The 14,481-nt window shown below is 44.6% G+C and overlaps 5 protein-coding genes across 5 annotated transcripts; 4 read left to right on the top strand and 1 right to left on the bottom strand.

Annotated features, from left to right (window-relative positions):
* Window positions 1-86: 86 nt before the first annotated feature.
* L199_007545 (uncharacterized protein) lies at window positions 87-2,015 on the top strand (the record flags this gene model as incomplete). Its single annotated transcript, XM_064893234.1, has 4 exons — window positions 87-204; window positions 260-309; window positions 366-448; window positions 512-2,015. The coding sequence occupies 4 exons, from the start codon at window positions 87-89 to the stop codon at window positions 2,013-2,015; spliced, it is 1,755 nt and encodes a 584-aa protein (XP_064749306.1).
* Window positions 2,016-2,742: 727 nt separating this feature from the next.
* L199_007544 (uncharacterized protein) lies at window positions 2,743-4,862 on the top strand (the record flags this gene model as incomplete). The annotated part of the gene is made up of 6 exons (XM_064893233.1): window positions 2,743-3,066; window positions 3,140-3,286; window positions 3,366-3,399; window positions 3,480-4,537; window positions 4,604-4,678; window positions 4,761-4,862. 6 exons carry the CDS (start codon window positions 2,743-2,745, stop codon window positions 4,860-4,862), a joined length of 1,740 nt encoding a protein of 579 aa, XP_064749305.1.
* Window positions 4,863-5,294: 432 nt separating this feature from the next.
* On the bottom strand, window positions 5,295-6,452 carry L199_007543 (uncharacterized protein; the record flags this gene model as incomplete). The annotated part of the gene is made up of 4 exons (XM_064893232.1): window positions 5,295-5,723; window positions 5,886-6,023; window positions 6,132-6,156; window positions 6,223-6,452. 4 exons carry the CDS (start codon window positions 6,450-6,452, stop codon window positions 5,295-5,297), a joined length of 822 nt encoding a protein of 273 aa, XP_064749304.1.
* A 580-nt stretch (window positions 6,453-7,032) lies between these two features.
* On the top strand, window positions 7,033-8,932 carry L199_007542 (uncharacterized protein; the record flags this gene model as incomplete). Its single annotated transcript, XM_064893231.1, has 6 exons — window positions 7,033-7,232; window positions 7,430-7,566; window positions 7,634-7,703; window positions 7,757-7,874; window positions 7,933-8,787; window positions 8,858-8,932. The coding sequence occupies 6 exons, from the start codon at window positions 7,033-7,035 to the stop codon at window positions 8,930-8,932; spliced, it is 1,455 nt and encodes a 484-aa protein (XP_064749303.1).
* A 688-nt stretch (window positions 8,933-9,620) lies between these two features.
* On the top strand, window positions 9,621-14,066 carry L199_007541 (uncharacterized protein; the record flags this gene model as incomplete). Its single annotated transcript, XM_064893230.1, has 19 exons — window positions 9,621-9,839; window positions 9,919-10,022; window positions 10,115-10,175; window positions 10,252-10,326; window positions 10,444-10,741; window positions 10,853-10,873; window positions 10,939-11,031; window positions 11,101-11,296; window positions 11,357-11,398; window positions 11,458-11,529; window positions 11,586-11,708; window positions 11,766-11,872; window positions 11,930-12,518; window positions 12,577-12,697; window positions 12,752-12,817; window positions 12,872-13,073; window positions 13,143-13,317; window positions 13,390-13,889; window positions 13,984-14,066. 19 exons carry the CDS (start codon window positions 9,621-9,623, stop codon window positions 14,064-14,066), a joined length of 3,147 nt encoding a protein of 1,048 aa, XP_064749302.1.
* Between the last annotated feature and the right edge of the window lie 415 nt (window positions 14,067-14,481).

Raw genomic sequence — 14,481 nt, 5'->3', positions numbered from 1 at the left:
GATGAATAAGTTAGAAAGTCACTCATACGTTCAACTAGCTCGTTACCATATCTTGTGCAAAGACCATTATCAGATTAACTCGTGCGATGCCACCCAAACGACCCTTGAAACGACGAGGGGAAGATGATGATCGACGACGGTCCAAGAAAGCGGGGAAGAACAAGAGGGAGATCACGTATGATACTTATGATGAAGCTTTAGATGGTGGGTTTATTTGTCCTTTTCGACGGGAACCAGTAAGCTGATAATTGGGGAATAGGTGGGGTGGAAATGGAAGAGAAAGGTGAAAGGTATAGGGATGGTGATAAGGTCGGTGGTCTCGATTGATTGAGATACAATATACAATGCTTATACGACATGTATAGGCTCAGCGGTTCTATGAACGAGCGGTGGATTTGTACGAGAAAGCATTAGGATTTTCACAGACGTACGATGCAGCCTACAACCAGTGAGAGAATCAACAATTTACTATCTCATCCAAAGGCCAAAGGAAACTGACATTTGCGTAAAGAGCAAGAGTGCTATACACCTTATCAACCTCTTTCCTCCTCCCTCCCACCTCTTTAGCACCCTTGCGCCGTTCCATCGAATTATACCGTCTAGCAACGACACTCACCAACTCTCCTTTACTTCGCATGGACGTTGCTTTCAACCTCTCGCAATCATGTTCATCCCTCGCAGATATACTGGAAGACTTAGATGTGGATAATACCCAGATAGACGAAGTGAGGAAGCTGAGGGCAGAAGCTAGGGATATCTTACAGGAAGTTATGGATGGACAGGAGGAGTACCTCCGAGCGACGAGCGAAGAAGATGATGTAGATGAAACCGAGGAGGTAGTTGATGAGATGGAAGTTGCTCCGGCTGACTCTGCTCTGGACGAAGGAAGTATGCAAGTTGATGAGGATAAGGATAAAGCTCAAGATGAAAACGAAGGAGAAGGATCGTTCGAAACACATTTACCGACTCGTTCGACATATACCGACACTGTTCTTACACTCATCGATATCCATCTATCGCTATGGACATCCACCACTGAACCCAAAACGCCAAGTGAAGAAGAACAAATGACCGTCCGACAGATATTAGATCGTGCAGGGGTATTTGCCCCACCGGGCCGACAAGCTGAATTAGACTTGTGCGAGGTGAAAGTACTGCTGGGTATGGATAGTATAGTATGGGAGATATACAAAAATCAAGCTCATCCTAACATGGGATTAGAAAAATCGTTGGAAGGTGCCATAGCAGCCCTTACAGCGATTTTAGGAAGTTTAGATATAACTCCACCTGAAGATTTGACTGTTAGACCGGAGATTCTGACGATTCTTAGTGATACACATATGGAAATTGCCAATAGGATGTTGGTTTTGAATAAACAACTTCCTCCGGGACCTTCGCCATTGGCTCAACAAGCTTGGTATCACCTTTCTCAAGCTACCTCCCATCTTACCACTGCTCTGGATCTACCGACAAACGCACTGACCCCAAAGGCATTCAAACCTTCTGTATTGCTGAACTTGAGTAAAGCAAGTTTGAGAAGAGCTAGGTTGGCGGACATACATGAGACTGCTAAGAGGAATGTAGGACAGTTGGTGGATAATGCTTTTACGTATGCAACTAGAGCGGGTGAAGGCTTGGGAGTGAAATTTGTGAAAATAGATGGAACTTCGACCACAACGGGTTCAGGGATGAGTCTCAGTATAGGTGGTACGATGGGAGGTGGGGAGGAATTACCATGGCAGAGTGGGTGGGAGAATGAATTGTTGATTAGGAACATCATCTTACATCAACTTAGAAATGGACTGTATGCTACGAGAACGCTTTTGGTACCCGAAGAACAGGATAGACAGAAGTATGGCAGTGGATTACAGAAGATCACGAAGAAGCTGAGTGGATTAAAAGGAGAGAGAAAGTTAGGTGCAGATGATGTGAAGAGGTTCTTAGCTGAGATAGAGGATGAGGAAGGTTTGATAGAGGATTTGGAGAGATCGTGGTGGAATGAGCTGTTTGCGTAGGGAGATGAAGGTTGTGTGTACTGTATATAGTATAGTATAATATGGTCGAGGTGCCATCGGAATACAATTCAGACACCTCGTACTGTCATCGATGTCTGTGTGGAACTGGAATACCCGTGACGAACACCGCATGTATGCACGGACAAACACAAACGTATCAACACAAAACCAAATGCTAAAACCAAGATCTGTGCGTGATTTCACTCCTGAATGAAACGGACACGGACACCGACTTTATCCCTTTCATCCCTTTGTACTGCTGATCGTCGTCAAGATAACATCGCATACTGATTATGTTTGTAATTGTTTGTGGCTTGAGTGCCTTTAACATCTATCGCTAGATGTTCAGACCTCACTAACAAGGGGGAATGGGCACTACAGTCAAGTTACTTTCACAGTCATCCCTGATGATATCGAAGGAAAGGGGTACAGTATACGTGATGTGGAAATCAAGATTATCAGCATCGATCACTTGCCGGTGTACAAAAGAATAGACGTCATTCGATACCTACATAGTGGTTTAATCGTGAGAAGCCGGTATATCATTATACTACTCTTGAATGGAAGAGAATTATAGTTTACTGTGTTTTCGTCCCCTTGCTGGGGGTGATATAGCGATCTTATCCTTATCTGTTCGGCTGGATAAAGAAGTTCAAACAGACAAAGAGAAGGAAGTAGTCATCCATCTATTACTTTTTGGGTTAAAAGCAATGTGAAACTCATCAATATGTCCACCACCACCACCACCACAACTACAACAACACGAGATCAACCATTCACTTTGACATTGAGTAAGAGTCATTTCCCACCTTTCGCACTCACACATTCACCTACCAAGCCTTGCCCTTCACCCTTATCCCGTTGGGCAACTACACCCACCTGTCCTACATCGACACCTTCCCGACATATCAACCAGAAAGACATCTCAAAATCACAATCCTCAGGTACGATTGACAGAGAGCAGACGATGTCAATGGACAGAGATAGATTATCGATCGATACTTTCACTTCTGTTATAGAGAGGGATACGGTATATTCCAGAGCTAGTAACGTGAGTATCTGGTTCTTGGGAATTCCTGGCATAACGCCAGATGTTCTGTGCTTTAACATATCATGGGCTTTAGGTTGCGTCTATTCTTCGATCACTTGGACCATCGACATCGGACCGAGAACAGGGTATAAATGCTCTGTGTAATTATATAGAAGGGAAGAAGGGGAAGGGAAAGAATGAAGAGGAAATTAGAAAGAAGTTAGGCGTACTGGAAAGTATGGTGAGTTTGGTCAATGAGGTCATTTCAGCTGTAAATGGATGTTTTTTAGCATGGGACTGACCTTCTGTGGGTTTTATAGGTATCTGCGGATTTTGGAGAAATATTTGTGAAAGGTGAGCTTTCCTCTCCTCTCGCTCAGATCGACGGAAGATGACTAGGTCAGAACATCATCCATCCCTTACAACAATCGCAGCCTCCCTTCGATCGGGTCTCGCACGTAAGACCACCCATCCCCCACTTTCCCCCATGCCTGTACGACCGGTACATCGTTCTCGTCTATCTTTAGCTTCCCTATCAAGCATCAGATCCTCCTCTCAATCTCCTCCACCATCTGTAACCCCCATCAAGCCCGCGGAGGAAAATCCCAGACCGGATAATTCGCCGATAACTTATACTTCACCTTCTTTCACCTTCTCCTTCTCGCCCGTCTCGTCTTCTTCAGCCTTTGCCACAAACCCAGGATCGAACTCGTATTCCAATTTCGAATATCATTCCTCGACCTCTTCTTCTACGCCTTCATCATTCTCTTCCCCGCCACCTCTGACATCTTCTTCTCCTTCATATACATCTTCCTCTTCTCCATACACATCTATACCATTCACCCCTTATTCGCCCTTCGCCCGTGCGGATACTCTGACCAGCTCGAGTACATCTAGTGCATCTTCGCTGGGTAGAGCACCTACTTTACTTAGTCCTCTGGCTATCGGAGGATGGGGTAGATCATGGGAAAGACCATTACTGAGAAGCAACGACAATGATGGTAGACCTTCAAGATCGAGGTTGGTGCTTGATGGAATATCATTGGAGAATTTTCCCAATCCACCGGATCATATACCTTCACCATCCGGTGCTTCCGACGATAACGATGAGGTCAGTCTTACTCGGGATCAGAAACATATATTTACTAAGGGAATTTTCGAGTCGAATAACCTATCTAGATCATTCCAAATACAGGTTGATGATCCTGTTCAAGATTTGTCACCTACGAAATCCACTTCACATACGTTAGATCAATCATGGTTATCGCTCAGTATATCTGATGTTGATGATAACTCTTCAGCGGGATTACCGAGTGGTGGATTACCTAGCTCCACGCAAACTTCCACTGGAAGTGGTAGTGGAAGTGAGGCATTTGAATGGGATAGGATTATACAGAATCAACTGACGATGAACATGGGAATGGACGATGAGAGGACTGTAACGGGTATTGAATCTAGTAGATGGTCGGCGGTGATTTCCAATGTTGATGAGGTAAGTTTCGATAACAACCTCTTGAATAGTTGATTGATGAATTTTGCCCGCCCTCACAATTTGTAGATCACATCACCTAATGATCGTGCCGAACTTGACAAAGGTCCCACAGAAGCCTCGTTACTTCGAGATGCATACCTTGTGAGTCGTTTACCACTTGACTTCTCTCTGGTACGAGGACGTGAACTGGACTAATAGTCCATTGCCTTGGTGCTTACTGCAGAGCATGATACATACCCCACCATCAATGATCAACATACCAGGTCCGGAACAAGGCGATTCACATACTATCTTGATGGCTTATGCTCAACCTACGACGGCGTAATTATCTATCGATACAGGACACCCTGTATGTGTCAAGTGGTTGAACGATTCATTTCAATCAGTCATCAGTCGGAAGATACTTTTGCCGCTTATTCGATACTGCATGGTTCGTCGGTTCGTGTGTGTTGTAGAAATCTTACCGTACATATTCGTTGTTAGACCTCCAACGCTGTTTGTATCTCTCACAGAAAATGTATCTCATTGAGGAGCGGAAGGTATTTTTGAGAAAAAAGTAGTTTATAGTGATTATACATTATAATGTTGTGATGATGGGATGAAATGATGATTGTAGGATATGATATACAACATGATAAACTAGATTAGCTTACATTAGTACAAAAGTGACCACCATGTATCTTTTAAACCATATTCATCTTTTCCTTCTCCTTGTATCGTTCTCGGCTTATTGTATTGCTATCACCCATGCTAATCTTCAATCTTCAGGTGAAATCCCTTTCGGAGGACTGTCCATCCAACCTGCCCTCTTAGCCAATTTATTCAAGAACCATCCGCTCAATCCCCAGACTTCCAATTTCTCAGATGATTCTCCGTTCTCTTCTAATCCTATTGTCCGATTTGGATTCTGGTCAGAACTATGTCGATCATCTCCCTTGGCTTGCTGTTGCTGCTGTTGTCTGTGTCGATTTAGGAGATAATCTTTACAATCTATTCTATAGTATGGTTTATTCAAATCTAGTCTGAAGTAATGCACGGACAGCTTGCTTGGATCCTGAAGAGCGGATAGAGGCAGAGTTATGATGGAAGATACTTCCTCGGAATTCGGGGTGAGGTCGGACAGAGGGAGAGAAGGGAGGGTTTGGGGGATGGAGGGGAATGGTTGAGGATCGGAATGTATGAATCCCTATATGGTCAAGAGGTGAGATCAGTATGTTAAGTTACTATGATTTGTACCAGTAGTAGCTTGACAATACCCCTTCTCTCAAGGTATGTGCTGGAAGAGAAAACACGCAGATATCTTTCTTCTATGTGGAATCAAGATACAAAGGAAAAGACTCATACTCACGACAAAAGGCCATACTCTACTCTTGTTACCTAGACTGTACTCTGGTTCTAACATACCTAATATCTCGACGTGAGAGGGTGGTATGGCAAGTTCTTCCTGGGCTTCTCTCAATGCTGTATGAACGAGTGAATCGTCTCTCTAAGAGGTCAAAAGGAAGAAAACAGGGAGTTAGCATGATTCCAGGTCTGACAATAAACTCTTGATCCTTGACCAAACCGTACATCGGTGAGACATATGATAACTTACCTGATCAGCTTTCCCACCTGGAAAACTATCCAACGATCATTCATCATCTTATCAGCTTTACCCTCCTTTCATTCAAGGATAATTCGCTCACCTCACTTCACCGGCATGTACCCTCAACCCCCTCCCTCTCACTTCCATCAACAGATGCGGCTGATCACGTATATTCATGAGCGGTATCAATATCGCTGATTCGCTTATGGGTTTACTCGATCGGACGTTGTGAGTAGGGAGGGGTCTAGGTAGATTGGGAGGGATGAGGGATCGTCGCAGTGTACGAAGGATGGCTGTACAGAATGGTTCGAGGGGTGTAGAGGGGGACATGTCGACTTGGCCCTTGAGGATGATTGACTTGATCTTCTGTAGCAGTCTAGTGTCTAGATAAGTGATCAAGCACACTCAACACCCAACATTCACCGCTTCCTTGTATATATGCGAATACGATTTGTTTATGAATTCGAATGAATGTTATACGCTCGGACCGTCCCACCGGCTCAATCGATCGAGGATTCAACCGGGGCGGATGTAGCCTGCATGCGGAGACTCCGGTTACAGGTTAAAGCCGAAAGCGAGTCTTGGATTGAGGTGCGCGTGGATGACACGTGCCGGGAAAGGAAGAGGATTAATCGAGTTCAGTTGGAGAGATGGATGAAGGGTCACTTCCTTTCTGCACTGAGTGATGTTGACTAAATAATCTATATACCAGCAGTATAAAGCAACAAGACAGGACGACACCAGTGAGGATATAGTACAGGTTGTAGAAGAGTCAACAAAGATAGTAGCACGAACAAGAACGACCAGAAAGTATCTCAGTCATACGCATACAGACCAAACCAAACAACCAATCAACCTTCTTGATTCCTCTTGTCCACGACCGTCCACTATCACTTCACCGAAATCTACAATGTCATCTTCTCTTACCGAAGAAGAACAGCAGCTGATCGACTATCGAAATGCGACAAATCTCAGATCAGTCAAGCGAGCAGACCCATCTGTAGCTCAGATATTGGAGACGAGCGTTTATTCGGTGATTTATCACTATGATGAATTAGGAGGGAAATGGGAGAAACAGAAATCTGAGGGACCGTTATTCGTCGTACAGAGGTGGGTGAGAGTGTCATATCAGACTTGTTATCAATGGATGATTAGTACAAGCGCATCTTATAGGGGATTTCTTGGAATGTGATTTGATGGTGTAAGGTCTTGCATCCCTACTCACAACTACGCTTGATATGGGAGCTATCAATGGAAAGACATCTCCTTCATACTTACGCTGAGATACTCTTTTCCCCATATAATAGGGACAAAACCCCAGAATGGTCGTTGTACATGTTAAATCGGCAAGGTCTAAAGAACCCCGCTATACCGCTCGTACCTGGTGAAATGAAGTTGACGGTCATTGATCAAGGCATGTTACAAGTGGCTCGAAGAGGTGATAGTGAGTATATCGTGTACCGTCTGCTAGGGGTAGTCTTTTGACCATGAATGGGCCATCGAAATCGCAGAACAGCGGATAGGTATATGGTTCTCTGAAGGTCCTGATGCTGTTGAGAGATTCAGGAGGACGGTGTTAGGGTAAGCCGATAATCCGGTGCATTCCTTTTGCAAGATAGCTGACACCGCTGTAGTATATGTGGAGAACCCTCTAAACGGACTGATCTGCCGTCATCCCCCGCAAACTCAGCCGCTCAGCCTGTCCCTCAGAACGAAGATGGCTTATCGAGGTTATTCGCAGGACTCATGAAGGTATGTTCAGCTTTGTATACTGTAACCACCTCATATGCTAACTCGATATTCAACACAGTCACCACCAATACAATCACCTCCCGTCCAACCAGCTGTCCCTACCCCTCCTACCCAGACAACAACAATAACGACCACTACAGTATCTACGACCAGTCAACCGATTTTAACTGCCGCTACCGCTCCACCACCTCCTGGACCTATACCCGTACCTACTCCAGCGGACCCCTCCTCTACCCACGCTCATCTTCCCATCTCTCCACCGGCTCCACCAGCTCCAATCCAATCTCCACCTGGTCAGACCGCTGATGATCTCTTGATGAGCATACTGGGCTTAGCTCCACCTCAACCACAACAGCAAGTCTCTCCCCACCAACCACCACAACCGTCCGGACCAGAATTCCAAAATGAGACTCCTACTCCCAACGTACCTCCTGCACCTTATCCACCCGTACCTGAAATTCAACAATTCCCCATCCAGCAATTCCCACCTCAAGCGCAAATGCAACAGTACCCACCACCTCACCCTCACCCCCATTTCCCTCATGGTCGACCGACACCCCCACCTCCGGTCGGTCAATACTCACCAGCTAGTCAAGCTCAACAACCTCAGCAGAGGTATCATAAAATTGGAGATGCGACATTCGCCCAGACTGCAGCTACAGCAGCTGCAGCTGCACCTTCACCTTCGACTTCTAATGCTTCACCGGCGGTATCGTTCCATACCCCTGGGAGTCATACACCTAATTTGAATGGATATAAAAGCAACATGGAGTCAAGAGGTATAATAGCTGAATCGTTTATTGATGGATTACAGAGGAGAGAACAACAGGAGGGATTAAGAGTTGCTGGTATTGGATTAGGTAAAGAGGAGAGGAAGATGGAATTCAAAAGGAGAGTAACGGATTTGATTTTGGTAAGTTATCTACAAAGCTACTTGAACAAACTGGTTTTGTCACTGGTGCTGATGGTTTGTGGTGATGTAGTCGGATGAGAGGTTCGTGGATGAGTTGTGGGAGACGTACTTGGATAGGATGAGTAGAGCTGCTCAAGGTGGATAGGATAGCTTTGTGGGATCAGGAATCACGATGACATAGGTGAAAGGTGACTTATTGGCGGTTGAAGTGGAATTCGAAACACACTCAGATGGAAGCATGGCGTATAAGGCGGTAGATAGTAGTTTATGAAGGGGGGCGGAGAGCATGGCGGAAGAAGCTCGACGGTGATCTATCATCTTTGGCTCCATGTTATAGGATACTTCTTTTTTACTTTTTTTTTTGGAAGTATATGATAGCATCGTGTATACGATACTATGATGATGATTTGATCTCTTGATCATCTCATCCCTTATGCATCGACCAATATGATGATCATTCGAGTATGCAGGCTATTGGTCTATATGATCCTCCCACATTCACACTGTTACAGCTGAAACGCGTGTTATCTTTCGTTACGTTCCTACGCGTGGATAACGAGACTGTGCGTCAATTATGTAATCGAGTCTCACTCATCGCTATCAACTCTCACTCTCATCACCACTGACGTTGATCCGAAACAGCCACTTGGTGGTGGATCATACACCATATACTATATACTATATACCATACTGCTCATCATAGCAACAACCATACTCGGCATAACCCGCTAGCGAGCAGTCCCACACCTACTCAGAAATTTCGACTTCTTTAAACCCTTCCACCACCTCTACCCCTCATCCAACCTGGACTACGCCTCCGACGACCACCCATCATGTCCCTCCCTCTCCACCTTCGATCATACCGCGAGAAATCCAAGGACGAGCTTACCCGCGATTTCTTCAACGTCCCTCTACAATCTTCTCTACCTGGTCCCTCTGATCCACCCTCGGTGGTCAAGCTGAGAGAAAGGCCATACAAGAATGGTCAAGAGGAATTGCAAAGTATGGATATCAATGCTGTAATCAGTGTGGAAGGTAAAGAAGAAGTTTATGTGAGCTCCCTCTTATCACATACTATATAGAAACTGAAGGATTATCAAGATACTGATGTTGTATGATAAATGTTGGCAGGCCGGTCGACTCAGCTTGTTACCTCCCTTTTTATGTTTCATAAGTCTTGATAGGAAGTCATGTAGATGTACGATTCCTTTATATACCATTAGGAGGGTTGAGAGGTGAGCTCACCATTTGACTGGATCCCGTCTACTTCTCTCAATCTCTTCCGTGTCTTCTCACACTCATCACTGTTATCATGTCGCCCGCACAGACTCAACTCGAGAGCAGGTGTATTCGCTTTATCACTTGCGACATGGCATGGGATGAGGATTGTGAGCTTTCTCTTCTACCAGTCCCACAAGGAAAAAGCTGACATGAATCTGATCATGGTATGTTATGTTATGGTAGATCCTTCAATTGACATCCCTTTTACCGACCGCTGAACATTTTGCGATTTTGTTGAGGGATGCCTTGAAGTCGCAGGTAAGTGCAACCCTTGATTAATATCACCAAATATATCTCCTTTCAATGACAACTTTAATGTTCTTCATCCATATCGCTGATTAAGCTGATTAACATGACTCAAATACATCTGTCTAGCTCTCCGCAATGAAACAGCTCAAGCCTTTCCTCCCCTCGCTCTACTCCGAATACCTCCTATCCTCCCCCGTCTCAACAGCCGCAGGTCAACAGCAAACTGACCACTTGTTATTGGGTACGGAGTTAAATGAGAAAGCTGGTAATGTCGGTACGGAGGCGGAAAGCGATCTGAGGGGACCGGGAGGAGAAGGGAAAGGGATATACCAAAGAGGGTTAGGTGAACAATTTGGTTTTCCAGGTGATGCGCGGAAAATGAGAGAGAGAAGTAAGATGAAATTGTGGAGGGAATATTTCATGAGTGAGTGTGACCTTTCAGATCTTCCCTCATCTTGCCCTATCATTGAGCCCTCGAACCTCTATTTCATCATTTCATGAGCGAGACTCGCGCTGATATCTGCTTTTTATACAGTCCATGGACGAAACCTTACTTGTAAGCTGGACAAAATTAGTCCATCCTCAAGATTATTACAGCTTACTGAACCATCCCCCACATAGTACTTCGTTATCCGCCTTTCCAAAGGCTGCTTCAAGTTGGTCTGCCATCTAGATTAAGAGGTGAATTATGGGAAGTTATGTCTGGTTCCGTCTGTAAGTCTCATTTGTCCCATACCATCATCTGATGTGTCATAATGCTCATTGACCATATATTCCTTTTAGATCTCCGATTTGCCAATCCAGAAACATACGGATTATTACTTTCCCAGAATGCTGGGAAATCCTCGCAGTCCACCGACGAGATTGAAAAAGATTTGAATAGATCTTTACCTGAATATAAAGCTTATCAATCAGAAGAAGGGTTAGCTAGATTGAGGAGAGTATTGGTAGCTTACAGTTTCAGAAATCCTGAACTTGGGTAAGCTGCATCATACCTCTTCACCATTGTCACCAGCTGACCAAAATACCAACCCTGTAGTTATTGTCAAGCTTTGAATATAGTCGTTGCTGGATTACTTATGTGAGTCAGCTAGGCTGTCCATCACTTTTGAGGATAGAATCAGCTGATGCTGTATATAGCTACATGTCGGAAGAACAGGCTTTCTGGCTGTTGGAAGTACTCTGCGATAGGATATTACCTGGGTACTACAGGTAAGCTACCTCTCCCAGCATAATTTGCGTGCACGTCGCTCACAACTTCTATTCAGTCCATCCATGGAAGGAACCCTGCTCGATCAAAGAGTGTTTGAATCGCTCGTACATCGATGCTTGCCCATGATTCAAGAGCACTTCGTCTCGGTGGATGTACAGATTTCGGTGGCTTCCTTACCGTAAGCTTTATCCTCCACGACAAGCTGAAATGTTAGCTGACACGAAACAACCTTTAGTTGGTTCTTGAGTTTGTATATCAACTCAATGCCGCTCATTTTCGCTTTCAGGATTGTAGATTGTGTTTTAGCCATGGGTGTCAAGGTGTTATTCCAGATCGGTCTAGGTGAGCTATGCGGGACGCATCCGCGAACGATCTAGCTCATTCTTGTTCACATCTCAGCTGTTCTCAAGATAAATGGAGAAGCTTTGCTCGAAGTGACCGACGATGGGATGTTCATCAATCTGATGCGATCGTACTTCGCAACCATTGGAGACTCCGCTCATCCAGACCATCCCGATCCCCGAGTCCGGGCTATAACGAATTTCCAAGAATTGCTGGTTGTTGCATTCAGGGAGTTCAACGTCATTACCGATGAAACCATAACTGCCGAACGAAAAAGATTACGAGCGATCATTTCTGATGAGATCGAGAAGTTCTCTAAAAGAGCTGCCGTCAGAAATTTGAAGAACGTTGGGAAATTCTCAAAGGAACAAATTGGGATAATATACGATCATTATTTCTCTGCAATTTGTTCACCTGAAGCTGGACCTTCGACATATCCTGGAAGTTCGCCTTTGCCAGGAGATCAATTCGATCAACCGAGAATACAGGTTGATGCTCAAGGTCGAGTGGAGACTAGGATCGATCATAGGACGTTTAGAGTGTTTTTATCGCAGATTGCTACTTGGGCGAGAGAGGAGACTGTCACGACGAACGCTTTCATACAGAGGACGGATAGACGAGTGGCGGACCATGAGTTGATTGATAGGTCAGTTGAGTTAATACATCTATTGTATAATGAAGCTGACTGATTTTCGGTCGATCAGGTTGTTCTTCGCTTGGGATTCACAGAATCAAGGTACTTTGTCGTTACAGGACGTAGTGCTGGGTTTGAATAGGGTGATGACTGCTGGATTGATGGAATCGATAGAATGGTTCTTTGAGTTGGTAAGTTAGGTAATCGTTTCCCAACACTCGAATTTAGCTAATGTGAAAATTTAGCATGATAAAGATAAAGATGGCTTCTTGACTAAAGATGAAGTCATCCAATTATCTGAATCATTACTGGTAAGCTGATCCTATATAATGCGACTCAAAAGCATAGCTTACGAAATATCATAGTTCATTTTCCGAAACGAGCCTGGAGATATCTACCTTGCAGCAGTATCGAAATTCATTTTGAACGCATATGAGTTTGGGGATGCTACCGCACCAGAGGGAAGTGTAGATGAGAAAGTACCTATACATGGTGATAGGGAGACTGCATCAGGTGCCAGAGAAAGATCAGATTCGTCGGCTGGGCCGCATAATTTACCTTATCTCAGTGAGCTGCTACGTACATGGACCTCGTATCATACGGATTTCAGCTGACAAAGTGTTTTTTTTTGCCTAGATCTCGCGACCTTCCGAATGGTTGTGCTTGCGGACGAGTTACTGGAAAACTTCTTTGCAAATGACTTGACGGCTTCGTTCCAGTTGGAACAGACTGGCGATGAAGATTATCATCAAGCTCATCAGCGACCTGAAGGACTATTGGGTGGATTAATGAACCTCGTGGTAACTAATGAGTGAGTTGAGCGCTGTCTCAGTTGATACTGTCCGGGGTTTCGGGTCCAGCTGATACTGATATTCTGTCGCAGGAACAAAAACCGGTTGAACAGACTTGCCGATGGTTTCGGTGCCGCTCTAGGCAAACACGCCGAATGGAGAAAACCCGCTCTAACCAAGACTGTCGAGTCATCCACTTCGTCTGGAGACTTGAAAGCTAGAGAATCTCTCTTGACGCCCGCTCAACAAGCTGGACAATTCCAACGACCGACACCCCCCAGACAAAGATCATCCTCGGCTGTGTCTCAGGCGTCTACCAAGACGGTTGAATCTACCACTACGATCGGCACACCTGATGAGAAACGTTCCTTGGCAGACGTCGAGGGTAGGTACAGGGAAGAAAGTCAAATGGTCAAAGCTGCTCAGGAAGCTGTGATGCACCGACCTAACTTTGCGATTGACGCTATTGGAGATTCTGATGATGATGGAGAGGGAGAAGGGGATGATGTGATGGATGAGGTTGAGGCGTTCTTGAAGGCTCATGGGGATGATGATGAGGGTCTGAAAGGGGAACAGAAAAAGGTTGCAGAAGGTGAGTCAACCGTCCGAACTCTACTCTGTATCACTTGATCAAAGGTCAGGGAAAGATTAAGGCTGACATTTATGTTTGGATTCGGTATTGATAGATCTCCTCAAAGCTGAGCCTATGGGTAAAGGCAAGAAGAAAGATAGTCCTTCTACTTCAACGGGTAATTTAGTTGATCTGTAATTTAAGATGATCCAACCGATCTGAACATCATGGACAGAAAACGATCGACTTTATCTCCTTTATCTCCTTGTAGCTTGCCTTCCGCTTTACTATTATGACTTTATATCAATCCCACATTGCTCTTACCAGACAATGGGACTACCTCGAGAATGTTTCTTTTTCATGTAACATAGACGAATACATTATTCCTTAGCTCCATATCTTTTTAACTTGTTCATTTTCGTGTTTTTCTTCCTTTCAACCTTGTTTCAATTATCTCTTGATGCCTTTTAATGCAATATATGATCTACTTGACCAACAGAATTATGTTCTCAGTCATGCAAGAAATGCTATATGATATGCATGATGCTACATAGCCTGCCAATAGTATGTACCGAGGATGAATGTACAAACGTATTATATATGAATATACAAG

The sequence above is a fragment of the Kwoniella botswanensis genome, chromosome 2 (genome assembly GCF_036426115.1).
Source record: "Kwoniella botswanensis chromosome 2, complete sequence".
In the NCBI taxonomy this organism is placed as follows: domain Eukaryota; kingdom Fungi; phylum Basidiomycota; class Tremellomycetes; order Tremellales; family Cryptococcaceae; genus Kwoniella; species Kwoniella botswanensis.
This window is presented reverse-complemented; position numbering and strand designations above follow the sequence as displayed.